The following is an 18271-nucleotide window of genomic DNA, read 5'->3' as shown; positions in this document are numbered from 1 at the left end:
TGTAAGCAGTTTTACGGCAGAATTCTGGCAAAAACATTTTGATGAATACATGCCTGGCTACAGTCACAAATGAGAGCTGAACTTTACACCTCATTTAGTAATTAGCAGGTGGGGGGGGGGGGTCTCAGCACCTTGACCCCCACTGACTCAAACTCCGAACATCTACAACATGTGAAAAGTTTTGTTAAACTATAATTACCACATTTTGAGTAGCAATGGTAAAAATGGTGGGAAATGTAAAATGTTGCTTTTAAGTAATTATATGTTTTATACACCATTAGTATAAATAACATATAATGCAAGACAGGACGGACAATGAACGGTTTATTTAATGTCAGTAAGCAGCGATCTTTAAAGCTTAAGGGGTGTTAGAAAAGGGATAACTTTTCATGAGTCAATGAACAACTGCAGGAAAATAAATAATTTAGAACCACTTTTGACATGTGGGCATGAGGGGCTTGAATTTTCCACACCGCTTTCTCCCCCAATTATTTTTCCAGGTATTCTGGGATTGCTGTAGGTGGCGCCATTCACCTTAGGAGAAGCTAAGGACAGGAAAAGCAAATACCCGGCGTACGGCAAGCCAGCACGTTCTTACCTTCTCACCGCTGAGTCCCAGCTCCTTCTGGAAGAAGCCCAGGCGGTTATCCAGTCTTTCCACGGAAAAGTTGAGTAAATAAGGGGCGCGGGAGACAAGTCTTGCAATCGCATGCCTGCTGAATTTCTTAGAGCTCAGGTAAGCCACCCTACAGCAATAAGACATTAGCTAGTAAACTCTAGACAGGTGTGAGAAGAAGCTCGCTGCTCAATGAAGACGTCTTACCCCTGATAATAACAAATGTATCTGGTTTCATGTTGTGAGCAGAAAACAATTACAAATCCATGTGCACAAGGATGTATGTGTATTTAAAGGACCTCCGACTTAAAGTATGACAAAGGTCTGATATATAACTTCCAGCTTTCATGTTCCGATAGGATGTGACATTATGGAGATATATGGAATATTGCAGAAGGGGGGCTATATAAAACATGTTGGGTCATTCAAGGAGGTGAGACTTAGTCTAGAGAGGGCCACAAGTCCATACGTTTCCTCCAATAAGCCGTCCTACCTGCTCCGTATCACAGGAGTAATAGGACCCTATAAGATGATACTAAACTGAAGTGAAGGGTAGAAGAGGACAGAAAAACACCTTAATTCCTAGCGCCACAGTCTAGATACAGAAACACTGCAGAAGGAGTTCCTTTATGCAGTATATACTGAATGGTCTATGACCCTTACGACAGTCTATTTTGCGTGCAGCAGCCTGAAAAACTGAAGTGCCAAGTGCTTTACAAAAGGAAGGGCGGGGGGCGCCAGGTTTAAAAGGTAACTACAGTCCTCTTACCCATGTGCTATGATGATGCTCCTGCATCATGCCACTGCCCCAACGCGCGTTTTGCGTGATGCTTCCTCGGGGGGGGGGGGGGGGGTGATGACTGGACTGTGGCATTAGGAATTAAGGGGTTTTTCTATCCTCTTCTAGGCTTCCCTTCTACTTTATTGGGGAATACTGATGGCTAAGGTACACAACTGTAAGACAGAATCTTTAAAAAAAATCCAGAAAATCACATTGTAGGATTCTTACATAATTAATTTGCATTTTATTGCATGAAATAAGTATTTGATACAGTAGAAAAACAGAACTTAATATGTGGTACAGAAACCTTTGTTTGCAATTACAGAGGTCAGAAGTTTCCTGTAGTTCTTGACCAAGTTTGTCCACACTTCAGCAGGGATTTTGGCCTGCTCCTCCACACAGATCTTCTCCAGATCTTTCAGGTTTCGGGTCTGACAACACTGAGTTTCAGCTTCCTCCAAAGATTTTCTATTGGGTTGAGGTCTGAAGACTGGCTAGGCCACTCCAGGACCTTGAAATGCTTCTTACGGAGCCACTCCTTAGTTGCCCTGACTGTGTCTTTCAGGCCACTGTCATGCTGGAAGACCCAACCATGACCCATCTTCAATGCTCTTACTGAGGGGAGGAGGTCATTAGCCAAAATCTTGTGATACATGATCCTGTGACGCCTCATGCTCGAAAAAGCCCTTTAGTTTACCCTGGGTGATGGGGGACTCTGAGTCGGGTCCTGTGATGGAGAGGTGGGATGCAGCCGTGGCCCGGACCCGACCCGTGCTCAGGGCCATCACATTAAAAGAGCTGGTGTGGGCTCATCCGGGTTGAGTGGCTGATTTAACGACTACGCCACCTGTGGCACCTGGTGAAGGCCACCAGCTCCGCCGCAGTCCGCTGAGGCATGGTGTTATGGCGGCCAAAGTTATTACTACTCCCCACAGGCGGAGTGAGGCCTCAGGGCAGAGGGACAGGATGGAGGGGGGTAGTAGTAGAGGAAGACGGGCGCCGCGTCGTGCGGTGTAGCGCAGAATAAACAGTCCGGAGGCCAAAGGGGTGAACTTCCAAGGCTTTACTCACTTTAGAGATGGCAGAAGGAAGGCGACTCCCTGCTCCCCGCGGAGTCCTGCGGTCACCAGGGACGGGGGTCCGACAACCTCCGAGTAAGTCCAGCGTTCAATCGGGACCCTACACCAGAGTGTTCCTGAACTACAGACCGAATCCTTTCCTGTCCGTGTGTGTGTGCGAATAGGCCAGGTCTCCCTCTGAACTCCTCTCAGAACTAGGGCACGGGTGGCAGCTCCGCTCCGTCCGATACCCGGTGGGATCCTCAGGGCCTACCGTGCTTTCCCGACCAGGACATAGAGTAGCAAGGTTGGGTGTCGGGGGCCGGTACCCCTTTTGCAGCCGGAGTCCCTCTGAATATATCAGCATGGCGAGGACAGGTGGCGTACTCCACTCCGTCTGCATCCTGCCTGGGATCCATTTGCTGTGGAGCCACACTCTTGAGCTCCGGGCCTTCTTGGTCCTGGTCATTGGCCAGGTTGACACATTCCTGGTCTGCAACCTGCCCCTCGTCCCAAGGCTAAGGTACGAGGGCTGTGTCCCTTGCCGCTGCAGGCCCACACAGGATCTGCGCTCCGGGAGGGAGGTCACATTTTCACACAGTATATGATAGCACAGAGAACAGCCGAAAGCCAGACAGACCAACCAAGACCAAAGATGGCTTTTTATTAAATATGAAATTTAAAGTGTAACTAACTTGTAAGTCCTCCACCCTCACCCACTAACTGGTTCCCTTAACTCTTGGTTCCCCAGTCTCCCTGTAACCAGCGGAGCAGCACCTAGTGCATACTAGCCCCCTCTGGTGGAGAAATGTGGTGTTGGATACAAAGGTTGGGTCACGACTATCACACTGTTCTTACCTCTGAGGAGGAACACTACACTCCATTAGAGAAGTGCAGCATCCCTGTGGCGGTCGAACCCTCAGGGGCGCCACAATCCCATCCATCCTTCCTTCAATACGGTGCAGTCGTACTGTCCCCTTTGCAGAAAAGCACCCCCAAAAGTATGAGATTTCCCCCACCATTCTTCACGGTTGGGATGCTGTTCTTTGGGGTTGTACTCTTACTTCTTCCTTCAAACACGGCGAGTGGAGTTGATACCAAAAAGTTTTATTTTGGTCACATCTGACCACATGACCTTCTCCCATGCCTCCTCTGGATCATCCAGATGGTCATTGGCAAACTTCAAATGGGCCCAGATATGTGCTGGCATGAGCAGGGGGACCATGCGTGCCCTGCAGGATTTTAATCCATGACAGCGTAGTGTGTTACTAACGGTAATGTTTGAGACTGTGGTCCCAGCTCTCATTAGGTCATTGACCAGGTCCTCCTGTGTAGTTCTGGGCTGATTCCAGATCTTTCTCAAAATCATCCTTCCCCCACGGGGCGAAATCTTGCATGGAGTCCCACACCGAGGAAGATTGACAGTCATCTTGTGTTTCTTCCATTTTCTAATAATTGTGCCAACAGTAGTGTTGAGCGAGTATGTTCTATTAACCCCTTCGCCGAGTATGCTCGAGCCGAGCTCCGAGTATTTATAGCTGCTCGGTGATCAGGTTAAATCGCTCCTGTGTGCATGATTTGCAACTGTTTGACAGTTTTATTTAATGTGAGGAATGTCTATTTCTTACACATTCCTCCCATGTAATAAAGCTGTCAAACAGTTGCAAATCATGCACACGGGAGTGATTTAACCTTATCACCAAGCAGCTATAAATACTCAGAGCTCGGCTCGAGCATACTCGGCGAAGGGGTTAATAGAACATACTCGCTCAACCCTAGCCAACAGTTGTTGCCTTCTCACCAAGCTGCTTGCCTATTGTCCCGTAGCCCATCCCAGTCTTGTTCAGGTCTACAATTTTGTCCCTGGTGTCCTTAGACAGCTCTTTGGTCTTGGCCATGTTGGAGTGATTGGAGTGTGATTGATTGTGTGGACAGGTGTCTATTATACAGGTAATGAGTTCAAACAGGTGCAATTAATACAGATAATGAGTGCAGAGTAGGAGGGCTTTTAAGATTGTCATTTTGGGCGGGGCTGAACAGCCCCTTTACAGGTCAACTTTTTTTTTTGTCCTTTCCACACGCCTGCAATCAGCAATTGGCCAAAAAAACAAGTTTGTAGATAAAGTTACAAAGAATTAATAGATCTAAGAGATTGAAGTTTGACCGGGCACCTATAATATTAAAAATCTCACATTAAGGTTATGTACACATAGAGGTTTAGAGGAGTTTTTGAAGCAGAAAACCCTTGTTACCCACCTTCAGTGTTTTGTTTTTTTAACCCTGTACTTTACTTACTCCGCTCCACTCACACCACTGTTTCCAAAGCCGAGTTTCCGCCACTGCTCTCTGTGTCCGTTATTGTCTGCAGTGCTGACGCTCCGTCAACAGCACTGCAGCCAATCAGTGAGCTCTGAGCCGCTTCGCGCCATCAAATAAGGCATAGACGCTTAGTTATTGGTTGCAGAAATGTCGATGTGACAGCAGCACTGCAGACAATAATAGACACCGAGAGCAGCGGCGGAGAATCAGTGCTGGACCTGGGGAAGGCGAGTAAAGCATTGTTTGCTTGATAATTATTATTTTTTTTTAAACAAACTGCAGCCAGAGTACAGTACAAACCGTGAGAACATCATGTCATGGTTTCAAATACTGGTACTTAGAGGATTTCCCTTTGACCAAGTAAGTGTTAAGAAGACTGACTAGTATTGCCAACTTATGAGATTACTCCAAAATTAATTCCATGGACCAGCAAAGAAATCGTATAAATGTGAAATATGAGAAGAAGTCTCACTAAAAGGAATATAAAATGTCTCCGTGTAGCCGGAGCGCTGCTCTGGGGGAAGAGAATGGTAATGAGCGGAGATAAGCCTGTGTGTTCATGATCTACCTGCGAGCACACCCTGACATGATTGTGAAACCGGCTGTTGGATATCACATCGTATAATCACTCCGTACAACAAGCAGCTTTGTGTAAATTTTGGCAGGGATTCTGATGGAGCGCGCACACAAACATTTGTCCGGACTTGCTTCGAGTGCACCGTCAGAACAGAACAGCTTATACGACAAAGAAACACGGCGTACCGGCTTCCACCAAATTCTGCGGCCAGTCATCTATAAGCCACTGTTCAAGGATATCAAAGATCACATGCTAGAGAGATAGGGACACACAGGGTCCTTTACCAGGGATAATGGGATAGAAAACATCCCATGTATTTTAGGGTCAGAGCTCGCGGAATTCTTCCTGTCGCGATCATTCATTGCAGCTGCCATAAAGCGCTCACATCCCGCTGCACTGCTCATGCAGACAATGGGGGAAATTCATCATGTGAGGCCACATCTGGAATTTGGGATCCAGTTTTGGGCTCCACATTTTAATAAGGATATTTAGAAGTTAGAGGCAGTTCAAAGGAGGCAACTAGATTATTACAAGGGATGGAGGCCTCTAATATGATGAGAGGCTGGAAACGTTGAGCTTGTTTAGCTTAGAAAAACGACATCTCAGGGAAGATCTCATTTACACGTATAAATATGTGTGTGGTCAGTATAAAGGACTGGCACATGACTTATTCCTTCCAAAGACCAAACTAAGGACCAGGGGGTGCTCATTACAGGAGGAAGAAAGGTGATTCCAGCAGCTAAACAGGAAAGGGTTCTTTACAGTCAGAGCAGTCAGGCTGTGGAATGTCGACCACAAGAGGTGGTGATGGCCGACACTATAACAGCTTTTATACAAGGGCTGGATGATTTCCTCAGTACACATAACATTGTGGTTTATATTTAACTTAAACAAAATTGACAATTGGGGGAGGAAGGTTGAACTTGATGGACCTAGGTCTTTTTTCAACCTATGTAACTATAAATCCGTAGGTAGCACAAATGAGAAACTTCCCATGGGGGGGGGTCTACCTGATGGGACCTCCGTAATATCTAAAATGAGGAATCTCACTGAAGATCTTGATCAGTGAACGTCCCACCAGGACTAATGTGGTGCTACTCGATGTATGGGAGTTGGGGGACCGCACACCCGGGTGCATCCATACCTCCCTTTGGGTTGTATGGAGAGGCATCATACAGATGGGAGAAGATACAGGACACCAATGAATTCTTTCACATATTTTCTTATTTATTCTTTTATTTTTCACAAGACAAAAAATACACAAAAAAATAAGTAAAACTGTGATCCAAACATTGCATTAAACTTGCTCAAACGTCCAGTAGAATAAGATGAAGCTGAACTTCTCCCTTACATTACAGAGCGAGCATAAGACTACACACCATGGACGTCAGCCGGCGAGGACTACTACTAGCCACATAGATAAGACGAGACTACACCACATGGCAGTTGAAAATAGGTAAGTTACGTGATGTGTTATGTCCCTGTTAGTTTTATTAGAAAAAGTATCAAAGAAGTTTTCCCACCATGAGAAATGAGGATGACAGCGGTACCTCATGGCTTCCTGACTGATCCCTGTAGCCTCACACTGAAGGACTGTACAGAAGAGGTCAGGTTTTATCTTGGTTACTTTGTGTTTTAGAGATAAAGACCTAGTAAAGTGCTGATCAATCACATTACAGCATCTGTGGAAACGCTAGAGAAACCATGTCCAATCCATGGAGGTCGCACCTCGCATCCTACTGGACTTAAAGGGATCTGTTGCCAATGTCTTGGTAGCATAGCACGACTTCATATATTATGGAGTCTAAGCCAACAGCTGTAATAGCCATCCGCTCACAGAGGTTGTCACATAAACAAGAGACATGATTAATAGACAATCACTTGGGGTCCCCATTGCTGCCTCCAGCCCAAATCATAAGGATTGAGGTCACAAATCCTCCCTTGTGATTTAGACAGTAGCGAGCATGTGCGACCGCTCCCCCCGCTCACTGCCTGGGGCCGCTCCCCCCGCTCACTGCCTGGGGTCGCTCCCCCCGCTCACTGCCTGGGGCTGCTCCCCCCGCTCACTGCCTGGGGCTGCTCCCCCCGCTCACTGCCTGGGGCTGCTCCCCCCGCTCACTGCCAGGGGCTGCTCCCCCCGCTCACTGCCAGGGGCTGCTCCCCCCCGCTCACTGTCTGGCAGCCCCTCCTCCCACTCAATGTCTGGCGGCCCCTCCTCCCACTCACCGCCTGGGCCGCTCACTGTCTGGCAGCCCCTCCTCCCACTCACTGTCTGGCGGCCCCTCCTCCCGCTCACCGCCTGGGGCCGCTCACTGTCTGGCGGCCCCTCCTCCCACTCACTGTCTGGCGGCCCCTCCTCCCACTCACCGCCTGGGGCCGCTCGCTGTCTGGCGGCCCCTCCTCCCGCTCACCGCCTGGGGGCCGCTCACTGTCTGGGGCCCGCTCACTGTCTGGGGGCCGCTCCCCTGCTCCCTGCATGGGGCCGCTCACTGTCTGACGGCCGCTCCTCCATTCACAATGGGGACTCTGGTCCCCACTATCTCAGCAATCATATTCTTCAAATATCTAGTCAAACATTTATTGGATGGTCCCTTTAAATCTTCAGGTAGCTTTAAATCCAATTTCCATTAGCCATAGAGGTGTGGGCTAAAGTTACAATGGTCGTGCTGGAATCAATTAATATTGTAGGCTGTGTGCCCACGATGCGTTTTTTAAGCGTCTCCGCAGTGGCAAAGAACGCATGGTAGAAGGCCTGCCATGTCCCCCAATGATAATCCGCTTGTGCTGTGCACATGCTGCAGAAATTTCCGCTGCGGATTATCATTGCGCTACCAATTATTTTGCGGAAGCGCTGCGTTTTCGCCGCCATTGACTTGCATTAGAACGCACCAATTCCGCAAGACTGCATCTGTACTTGCGTAATTGGCGCGTTCTAATGTGCGGATGGTACCCGGGTGTGGAGGACAGGAGACTCCTCCGGACCCAGGTACAATTAAAAGCTGTAAAAAAAGAATAAAATAAAAAATAAAGATTATATTCACCTTCCGACGGCCCCCGGACTCCTTCCCTGTGCTGGCTGCCGACAGATCGCGCAGGACTGAAGGACGTGCGGTGACGTCACAGTCATGTGACGGCAGGTCCTTCAGTACAGCGTACCGCGATCTGCCGGCAGCCAGCACAGGAGCGCAGCAAGACAGCGGGGGCCATCAGAAGGTAAGTATATAGGTTTATTTATTTATTTTTTTTCACATTCTCTCGGGTCACAGTATATAAATCCAGGCCGGTTGCATGGATTTATATAGTGTGACAAAGTTGTCAAGCACTTTCCAAGTGATGCTAAAATCGCTTGGAAAGCGCTTCTCAACCCGCATGTGGAAATGCAAGTGAAGAACGCTTCACTTCCGCATGTCCCTGGCAGGAAAAACACATGTACACTCAGCATGTACACTCAGCATGTACACTCAGCATGTACACTCAGCATGTACACTCAGCATGCATTTTTTTCTGCCAGGGAGATGCAGAAACGCTCAGGAAAAAATCCGGAGCATTTCTGCATCGTGGGCACATAGCCTAAAGGTCAAACTTTTTTTGATCTTGGAAAAGTTGTTTGTTTGGCACTGAAACGCGTAGTTAAATAAAATAACTTTCTACTACTACAGAAGCAAGAACTGTTTATCAAGCCGCACAGCCTATTTTTAAAGTGTTTCTTTTTTTTCCTATTGGTGAACATTGTAAACGTGACAGATTATTACACCGCCCCATCCTTAAAGTCTCCCAAAATAAACTGCCGGGGGATCATAAGGAGGCCCCCATACACATTAGATGGTCAGTTGATCCTCCAAAAAAAGTCCAGCACTAGGCGCTTAACCTGGTGAACAGACTATTTTTTAATGCATGTTTGAAGGCAATGGATATCTTACATGTGTAAATATTTTTTTTCTGTTTGTGCACTTTTATTAACTAAAAGTTAACCACTACGTTTTAGACTGCAATCTTCATTCATTTTCGGAGCCCTTGATATGCAGTTTCAGATTTTTTTTCCCTTGTGGGAGTATTCCTCCCAGTAATATAGGTTGGATGTGAGGTCTGTGTGTATCCAGGGTGCTGCTGCTTTCCACCTTATCTACAGCCGGTTTTCTCTATTCTCGCAGATACTCCACCCCCACACCAACCAATGCAGATTTGTATACGGTTTTTCCCCCTTCTCGCTGCTCTCTAACACTTAGAAATGGGAAAAGAAAGCAGAAGCATCCGAAGCGCTGGATATAAACGATGACAGCACATGTCAATGAAAGGAGGGGCCCGAAAGGGACCTCAAAATGGAAAATAAATGCATCGGATTGGTTTGCGGGTTCAAAAGTGGGACGGCTAGATACCTTTAATTTTTTTACTTTGTGCCCAGAAACATCCTTTAAAGGGCAGGTGGGTCCCCTGCGGCTTCTCCCCGCCCACTTCCCTGGAGTGACAGGTCTCTCCCTGAGTGTCTTTAGGGAGAGACCTATCATTTAAGGGGAGCGGGTGTTGAGAAGCCACAGGGGACCCACCTGCCCGACTAGTCTCCCATGCAGCTTGGTCCTCGGCGGCTATTAAACTATGTTTTTTTCTGAAACATCTTAGTGCTCAAGAATTAAAAATACTTGGCTGAAATTCTACAGTTACAATCTGATACATGCTGCCCGATGAACTATCAGCATGTATCAGCTGTCAAGTTTCCTTTAAATGCATGTAAATAGGGCTAAAAATCATTGGGTTGCATTAAAAATTTGCATCACGTGCTTTCTGTAGCCTCCATTTTGCTCTATTGCTGAATGAGTTAACTGAGAATCTGTCAGTCAGCCCACTATGGCAGTCTGATGGGGAGTTTGTAACTCTTATTCATCTTTTTCCTAAGCTCCTCTCAGCTGATTTATGACCAAAGACCACATTGAAGCTGAATGTGCAAAATTTTTAATGAATCCCAATTGCAAAAATGATTTTTAGCCCCAAATACAAACATTAAAAAAATCCCTTTATCCCATGAGTGTTTTTTGATGGTGTGCGGCGTAGCTCTTATTGTTAGCGCTCCCTATTGCTCTACTGGGAATGGAAACTCTTCCAATCACAGGGTTTCAACTGCTTTATCGAAGGTCCATGACTATGGCGGGATCAAATTATACTGCCCCCCATTTCTATTGGGTAGCTTAATCAGAAATAGGCTGATCCTTCTACAGCAGGGGTGGGCAATTAATCTTCCCAAGGGGCCACATGAGAAGCTTTGACTGATATGGAAGACCGAACCTTCCGTACGAACTTAATTCTGATTATTATTATTGTTTTATATGAATTTTTATCATTTGATATTGAGCAGAATTAAAGTATGTTGACTCGAGGTTACCGTTCATACATATTACGTTAGGGCTTATTATAAAGTGCTCTACAGTCATCCCTGTTAAAAAGACGGCCTTACCCCAACAGCAGTCTGTGTCAGAGAAACATATGGGCCAATTCATAAAAAAGGTGTTTACACCAGAATTCTGCAGTAAAGTGCACACAAAAATGAAAAAAAACCCTCAATTTTTGTGCAACTCGAAATTTGAGCAAAATTTTGTGACTTTTCGTGCTTTCACACCAGTCCCAGTCAGCTACAGCTAAATGGGCATGGCAGAGCATAGGCGGATGGGGATGAGGCTCCCACCCGTCTAATTCATGAAAAGTTGGCACCTGCACGCAGAAGTGGTGCGGGCACAATCGCCACTGGGTGTCAGTTGATTCTGACAGATGACACCCAGCATTCAGTGCCCGCACCGCTTCCGGCACTCAGAGCCGCTACTTCCGGCACTTTAATCCCCTAAATGCTGCGATCGCAGCATTTAGCAAGCGAGCAGAGGGACAAAATCCCCTCTGCTCTTGGGTCGGAGACCATGCGACGTCATCGTGGGGTCCCGATCGTTGCCATGGTTGTCATGACGACATCCGGGTCACCAGGCACTAGCAAGGTAGTTAGATCATGCGCAGTGCATGATCAAACTATCTTGTGTCTTCAGGGCTGACAGCTATAAGGTATAGCAGTGATCAGACTGCAGACACATACTGTACCCATAAATAAATATTATTATGAAAAAAAAACAATAAAAAGTACACATATTTGGTATCGCCGCGTCCGAAACGACCTGACCTATAAAACTGTCCCACTAGTTAACCCCTTTAGTGAACACGGTATATGAAAAAAATAAAAAAAATCAAAAACGAAGCAAAAAACTATGCTTTATCAACATACCACCGAACAAAAAGCCATGAAAGACGAATGTAAATAAAAATGGTACCGCTGAAAACGTCATCTTGTCCCGTAAAAAACAAGCCGCCATACAGCTCCATCAGCCGAAAAATAAAAAAGGTATAGGTCCCAGAATGCAGCGATGCAAAAAAAATATATATATATTTTTTCTATAAAATTAGTTTTTTATTGTGTAAAAGCGCCAAAACATAAAAAAAACTATATAAATGTAGTATCGCTGTAATCGCACTGCCCGAAGAATAAAGCAGCTTTACCACATGTGGAGTGGCATGAAAAATAAAAATAAAACAATTCCTGAATTGTTGGTTTTTGTTCATTCTGCCTCCCAAAAATCGGAACAGAAAGCGATCAAAAAATGTCACATGCCCGAAAATGGCACCAATAAAAACGTCAACTTGTCCTGCAAAAAACAAGCTATTACATGACTTTATTGGCCAAAATATGGAAAAATGATAGCTCTCAAAATATGGCGATGCAAAAACTAGTCTTTGCAAAAAGAAAAAACATTTTTTAGTGTGTGACAGTTGTCGGTCATAAAAATCCGATATAAATCTGGCATCGCTGTAATCGCACCGACCCGAAGAATAAAGTCGTCTAATCACTTATACAGCAAGAGGAACGGTGTGAAAAATAAATAAAACCAATTCTTCACCAGCAGCTGATTTGTTCATTCTGCCTCCCAAAGATCGAAGTAAGGCTCGGCTCACATTTATCCTGCGCTCTATGCTGAGCGCTTACACCGGGATTTCCGTGTAAATCTCTGAAATAAGTGATTCAGGCGGAAACCCCGGCACAAGATTCCATATAATGAGGCAGATGGAGGCACCGTGGACGCCGCCTGGCCAGTGATTCCACAGTATCTGTCTTTTTATTAGGAGTGCATAAAAGTACAGTTGGCCAGTTTTTGTGAACCACTGAAAAACAGACCACCGCTGAACAGAGGCCAGACAGAGTCAAGAGTAACGCCGATTTCACACCTGATATTTCCGGTACCAGAGAAAACAGTACCGGAGATATCAGTGTCCATGTGTACCTGTGTGCCGCATCAGGATCACACGTATTGGCGCCTGGGAATCAGCGGTACATTTAGCGCTGTTCCCAAGTGCCGGGTCCTGAACGCTCTCCTCATCATTGTCCCCTGCCTGCACTGCGATCAGTGCGAGCAAGGGACAATGTTGGGAGTAGTATTCTGCTCCCGCTGTGTCCTGGTATAAAAAAAAGAATAGAAATAAAAACATCCTTATACTCACCTATCCGAAGATGTCTCCTGCTGTAACCCATCTGACCGCTTACGCCAAGGAGCTGGGGAGAATGACTCGCTCGCTGCGCTCAGTGAGCGGTGTCGTGTCACTCAGTGAGCTCAGCGGAGGTCCGGGCCCGCTCGTTGGAGCGAATCCTTCTCCACGGCTCCTCTGTGTGAGCGGTCAGGTGGATTACAGCGGGGGACATCATCAGACAGGTGAGTATTAGGATTTTTTTTTTAATTTTATTCTTATTTTTACACCAGGACACAGCAGGAGCAGAATACTACTCTCATCATTGTCCCTTGCTCGTGTTGATCACAGCACAAGCAGGGGACAATGATGAGGGCAGCCTTCAGCACCCGGCACTTGGAAACAGCGCTAACTGTACACTGATTCCCAGGCGCCTGTACGCGTCACACTGATGACACACGGATATCATCCGTGTGTCATGAGTGTGGGGCATTTTGCAGCCTGTGCAGTTCGAAAAAACTGACATGTCAACGTGTTTTGCCCACGGACACATGGTCTGTGGAAACACACTGACATGTGCACAGACAAATTAATTTGAATAGGTCCACGTTTGTATGTATGGAAACTGTCAACACACGTACCGGACACACTGACGTGTGAAGGAGCGCTAACTCTGCTGCCTTATTACAGTGAATGTATCCCTCAGGGGTTTCATCTGAATTACGTCACTCAAAGATTTAAATTGAAACCTCGATATCAGTGCTCAGCGTAGAGCTCAGGATAAATGGGAACATTTTACATAACATTCTGGATCACAATAAAAGCTTCAACTCAATCCACAAATAAAGCAAGTCCCCACACAGGTCCGTCATCTGTTAATGGAAACGTAGGGGGCTTCCACGTTACTAGTAGCACAAGGGCTCTGGAAAAGCGAAATGGCCCTTGCCCCCCAAAAGAAATTCAGCAAATTCTCGGCTCCCAAATACAAATACCCACCTCCCTTTTGAGCCCCACAATGTGCCTAAACAGCAGTTAGCGTCTACATGTTTGTCATTTCTGTAGTGATGAGAGCCCACCTAATTTACAGGTACATGTCTCCAGAAGCACAAGCTGGGAATAACGTACTGGTCACTACAACGGCAGTTTGCAATTTTCACTCAGCAACATCCACTGCTGCTTGCTTCTGGAAAACACCCATGAAGTCAAAATCAGGGCAGTGAAGTCGGAGTCGGAGCCCATTTTGGTGGAGTCGGAGTTGGTATAAAATGGACCGACCCCAACTCCGACAATATATAATAAATTGGGTACAGTAGTTCAATGCAGTTTGTGGGGAATATTTTTCTCATAAGAATTTGGGAAAGTTATGAAATGTCCTATAAATGTCTGTCCTATTCCTGATCTTAGGGTCTAGACTTTTAGCTGAGATGAATCTGTGCTACAGTAAATTTATCACTTAAATATGAGCCATGTATGGGGGAGTCTGAGTTCTGGTTAAAATCCTCACCACGCCTGTAGATAAATTCACAATGGGGTATCATTTCCAAAATGTGGTCATTTGAGGGGAGATTCTGCTATTCTAGCCCTTAGGGTCTCTGTATATGGAGTCTGCAAATTATTCTAGGAACATCTGCGCTCCAGGAGGCAAATAGCGCTCCGTCCCTCCCGAGTGTCGCCGTGTGGCTAATCAGTAGAACCACATATGGGGTATTTCTACATTCAGCAGAAAATGTGGGACAAATTTTGGTGCCAGTTTTATCCATTTCCCAGTGAGAAAATGTAAAATCTGGGGCTAAAACAAAACTTTAGCGAACATGCATAGATAGCCTGTTCGCCAGGCTATCTCTGCATGTGTCACAGCTGACTAACAGCGGTGACACTTGCAGGCGTGGCGACAATGACTGAAATGCCGAGCACGCCAAAATACTCGGTGAGCACCCAAGCGTGCTCGCCAAAAGGGTTAATGATGCATACTCGCTCATCACTACTCACCACACATCTAGATAAGTTCACTGAGGGGTCTAGCTTCCAAAATGGTGTCACCTGTGGAGGGTTTCCACTGTTTAGGCACATCAGGGGCTCTCTAAACGCGACATGGCGTCCGCTAATTATTCACGCAAATTTTACATTCAAAAAGTCAAATGGCGCTCCTTCCCTTCCGAACCCTGCAGTGCGCCCAAACAGTGGCTTTCCCCCACATATGGGGTATCTGCGTGCTCAGGAGAAACTGCACAACAAATTTTGGGGTCCATTTTTTCCTATTACCCCTGCAAAAATAAAAAAAATTGGGTCATAAAGGCCCCTCCAAAGTCCCTTCAAATGTGATGTGGTCCCTAAAAAAAATGGTTTTGTAAATTTTGTTGTAAAAATGAGAAATCGCTGGTCAACTTTTAACCCTTATAAGTTCTTAACCGAAAAAAATTTTGGTTCCAAAATTGTGCTGATGTAAAGTAGACATGTGGGAAATGTTATTTATTAACTATTTTGTGTGAGATATCTCTCTGATTTAAGGGCATGAAAATTCAACGTTTGAAAATTGCAAAATTTTCAAAATTTCTAATTCTTTAAGTAGTGTGCGCTTAATGAACTAGGCGCATCTTACTCCCTTCATTATGACTGACATGTAAAATAGTGGTCTTTATGAACTAGGCCCCAAAGTGTAAAGTTCTAGCATTCAGAAGTTTGCAAACACAAGTTGACGCCTAAAAGGATTCCAAAACAATTTTAGAAAAAAGTAACAAAAAAACCCCCAAACATCATTATTTGGTCTAGAATGTATTTTAATACCAACCATAAAAAAAAAAAAAAAAAAACCCAACAAAAAACTAAAGCGTATTAAATGTCAGCATAGTGACCTGAAGAATTAGGTCACTTCACTAGTGTATTCATTGAGACATAAAAGATTTTGAGGGATGTTCTGTATATAAATTAATTTACAAGCAACAGCAAGAAAAAAAAACAACACTTCCTTTTTCAAAAAGAAAAAAGTTCAATATTTTAAAATCATAAAAGGTGTGCAACATTTGATGTTGTAAAAATTGGAAAAAAATTAAGAATAAGGATGAAAAAAAAAAAAAAAATTGAATAAATAAGTCATAACTAATAGTACAGTGTTCATCCCATTAAAAGTGCATTATAAGTACAACGCTTGCAAAGAGCTATTAAAGCGAAGATTAGAGATGACTATTTGCAGAGCAGCAGCTGCTAAACTCCACAAAAGACAGGAGTCAGTCCCCAGAGAAAAGTGAGGAATGACTGCAGCGCCTGAGCGGCCAAGGTCGCCTGATACACCGATTCTATAGGTCGTTTCCATTTGGGAAGTGAATTCATACGATATAGTCAGGGTGGTGTGCGGGAGCCTGTCAGCAGCTCTGAACACCCCCCTTGTGCAGCTATAAAGAGCAGAGTGCCTGTTATCTGACTTCAGTGTTGTCACTGGAATCCCTTTGAAGCTCATCGAGATTTTCCCTTATTAATTAGCGGTTATAGGGGACACTGTGATGAGAACCACCGAGAGCATCTTATAAAAGAACATGTCAGAGTCATCCTGACACTGTGCACAGGTTACCGGAGTTCACCTAACCGCCAAAAGCATCTTATAAAAGGACACATCAGAGTCATCCTGACACTGTGCACACGTTACGGGAGTTCACCTTGTTCAAACCTGAAATAACAAAAAGGAGGATCTGTAAAGCACCCCATACACCTTAGAAATATGTCGGCTGAACTATGGTGATCGCCCCGACAGCTATGTCGCCAAGTCTCCCCTACACATGAGCGCTCGCTAAGAGAGAGACGCCGACAGACATTACTAGAGGTGGCTTATCTAATCGGAACAAAAGGATCGACAGTCTGAAAACAGACACCCTTGATCCTTATATCTCCTGACATCATCGGTTAGCGGGCCCCATACACAATGGATTGTCGGCAGAACCTGTCAATATCGGTGCAGTCAAGGCAAGCTTAATGTGTATCTACTCACATTTGCGTAGGAAGCGCTGCTACAGATCTGGCAGAGAAGCAGAACACAAAACCACAATGCAAATGTGAATACAATTAAAAATAAAAATTGCGGAATCCTAAATTGTTTCCTGCTAGCTCCGTGTGTCCGGAGAGAATTAAACCCAGCATTTTGTATTCCAATACTGATATACAGTCCACTGGGTTAAGATACTCCAAATGTATTAATATTTGTGCGCCTCTTACATTACTGGTATAGTTTGTGGTGTAAATTATAATGAATTTGTTGGATTACGCCCCTTCAACTAAGTTTCACTCACTTTGTGTAAAGATGGCCGACCTGGCGTAAAAACAGCAAACTAAGTATTGCACAAACATTTAGCAAAATTTCCAATATTTTGACGTTACAAAATGTTTGATGGATTGAACCCCAAGTACTTTGAAAGATTTATGGGAACTTAAAGCACTGATGGCCTAAACTCAATAGTGCCATACAATTGGTACTGGTTGCAGCAGATAAATGTCTGATAGCTGACATGGGTCCACATCTGGGACTTGCACCCATCTCTAAATCAAAGGTGTTAATAAATAAGTGACAGCACCTATGCAGCGCTCGATCTGCACTTCCGATAATGGCCAGGCACTGCTGGCTCTTGCATCTATAAGATATTTATGGCACGTTCTGTGGATTTGCCATAAATGTCTGTAATTTGTAATAAATGAGATGAATACCTTTTATGCAGATTGTCCAGATCTTCGCTGAGGATAAATGGATTTGTAGTCAGGAAGGCTCCCAGCTGATTGTCTTCTACACCCACATCTTTCAGGAAAAAGAGGATTTTACTGATATCCTTTTCAAAGTCCAACTTCAAGAGAAACGTTCCCACATTTGGTCGCTTTTCTAGCTTTGATAAATCCACACCTGGGAATCAAAATATGTGTTTTCATTCCAAACCAATGAACATCAACATAACAAGGATCCTTATTCTGCCCCATCTCGCATACATCTATGCTGATGTTGTGCCACAAACATGTGAGATAACATGTGAGTTTTAGGCAGGTGTGGAAAAATGCTGCAAAGTAAGAATACTTAAAAAAAAAATAGAAGTGTTAATTTTTTAGTTTATATTTATTCATTACAGGGAATTTGTCAGGTTTTTGCTACCTCATCTGAGAGCAGCCTGATGTAGACAAAGAGAACCTGAATCCAACGATGTATCACTTAGAGTACTAGGTGCAGCCATTCTGACACCATCAGAGCAATTAGATTTAGCAATACAGCAGAGCTGAGGAAGCTAACCCCGCCCACACCAGGCTCTGTATATACAATGTCCATAGACAGTAAGGTGCCTATCACAGGAGGGGGCTTGTGGGACGAGCATGCACGTGCTACTGTGTCCCAGCAATGATAAGCTCCTGGTGCAAAAAAAAAAAAGTCACTCCAAGCAGGCAAAACCGCAGAGCTTGATGAGAGG

At 45.1% G+C, this 18271-nt stretch overlaps 2 protein-coding genes across 7 annotated transcripts in view; one reads left to right on the top strand and one right to left on the bottom strand.

The window, feature by feature from the left end:
* The window catches only part of MTERF3 (mitochondrial transcription termination factor 3), a 48583-nt gene that overhangs the window by 9387 nt on the left and 20925 nt on the right, over nt 1–18271 (bottom strand). For all 5 annotated transcript variants that reach the window (XM_073679647.1, XM_073679646.1, XM_073679645.1 and 2 more), the window contains 2 exons: nt 17529–17718; nt 599–746 (listed from right to left, as the gene is read on the bottom strand). In XM_073679647.1, coding sequence (XP_073535748.1) covers nt 599–746; nt 17529–17718 — 338 coding nt within the window. The remainder of the gene's footprint in view (nt 1–598; nt 747–17528; nt 17719–18271) is intronic.
* Nucleotides 561–18271, top strand: part of PTDSS1 (phosphatidylserine synthase 1) — a 71229-nt gene continuing 53518 nt past the window's right edge. Inside the window, exons 1-2 of one of the 2 annotated variants that reach the window (XM_073679642.1) lie at nt 561–736; nt 6710–6807. In XM_073679642.1, coding sequence (XP_073535743.1) covers nt 710–736; nt 6710–6807 — 125 coding nt within the window. In that variant the 5' untranslated portion in view covers nt 561–709. The remainder of the gene's footprint in view (nt 737–6709; nt 6808–18271) is intronic. The other variant, XM_073679643.1, reaches the window with a different exon arrangement.

This window comes from Phyllobates terribilis, unplaced genomic scaffold (assembly GCF_046119375.1).
Source record: "Phyllobates terribilis strain yellow unplaced genomic scaffold, ASM4611937v1 Scaffold_4__5_contigs__length_816908805, whole genome shotgun sequence".
NCBI lineage: Eukaryota > Metazoa > Chordata > Amphibia > Anura > Dendrobatidae > Phyllobates > Phyllobates terribilis.
Note: the sequence above shows the minus strand (reverse complement) of the source record. Positions and strands in the feature narration are given on the sequence as shown.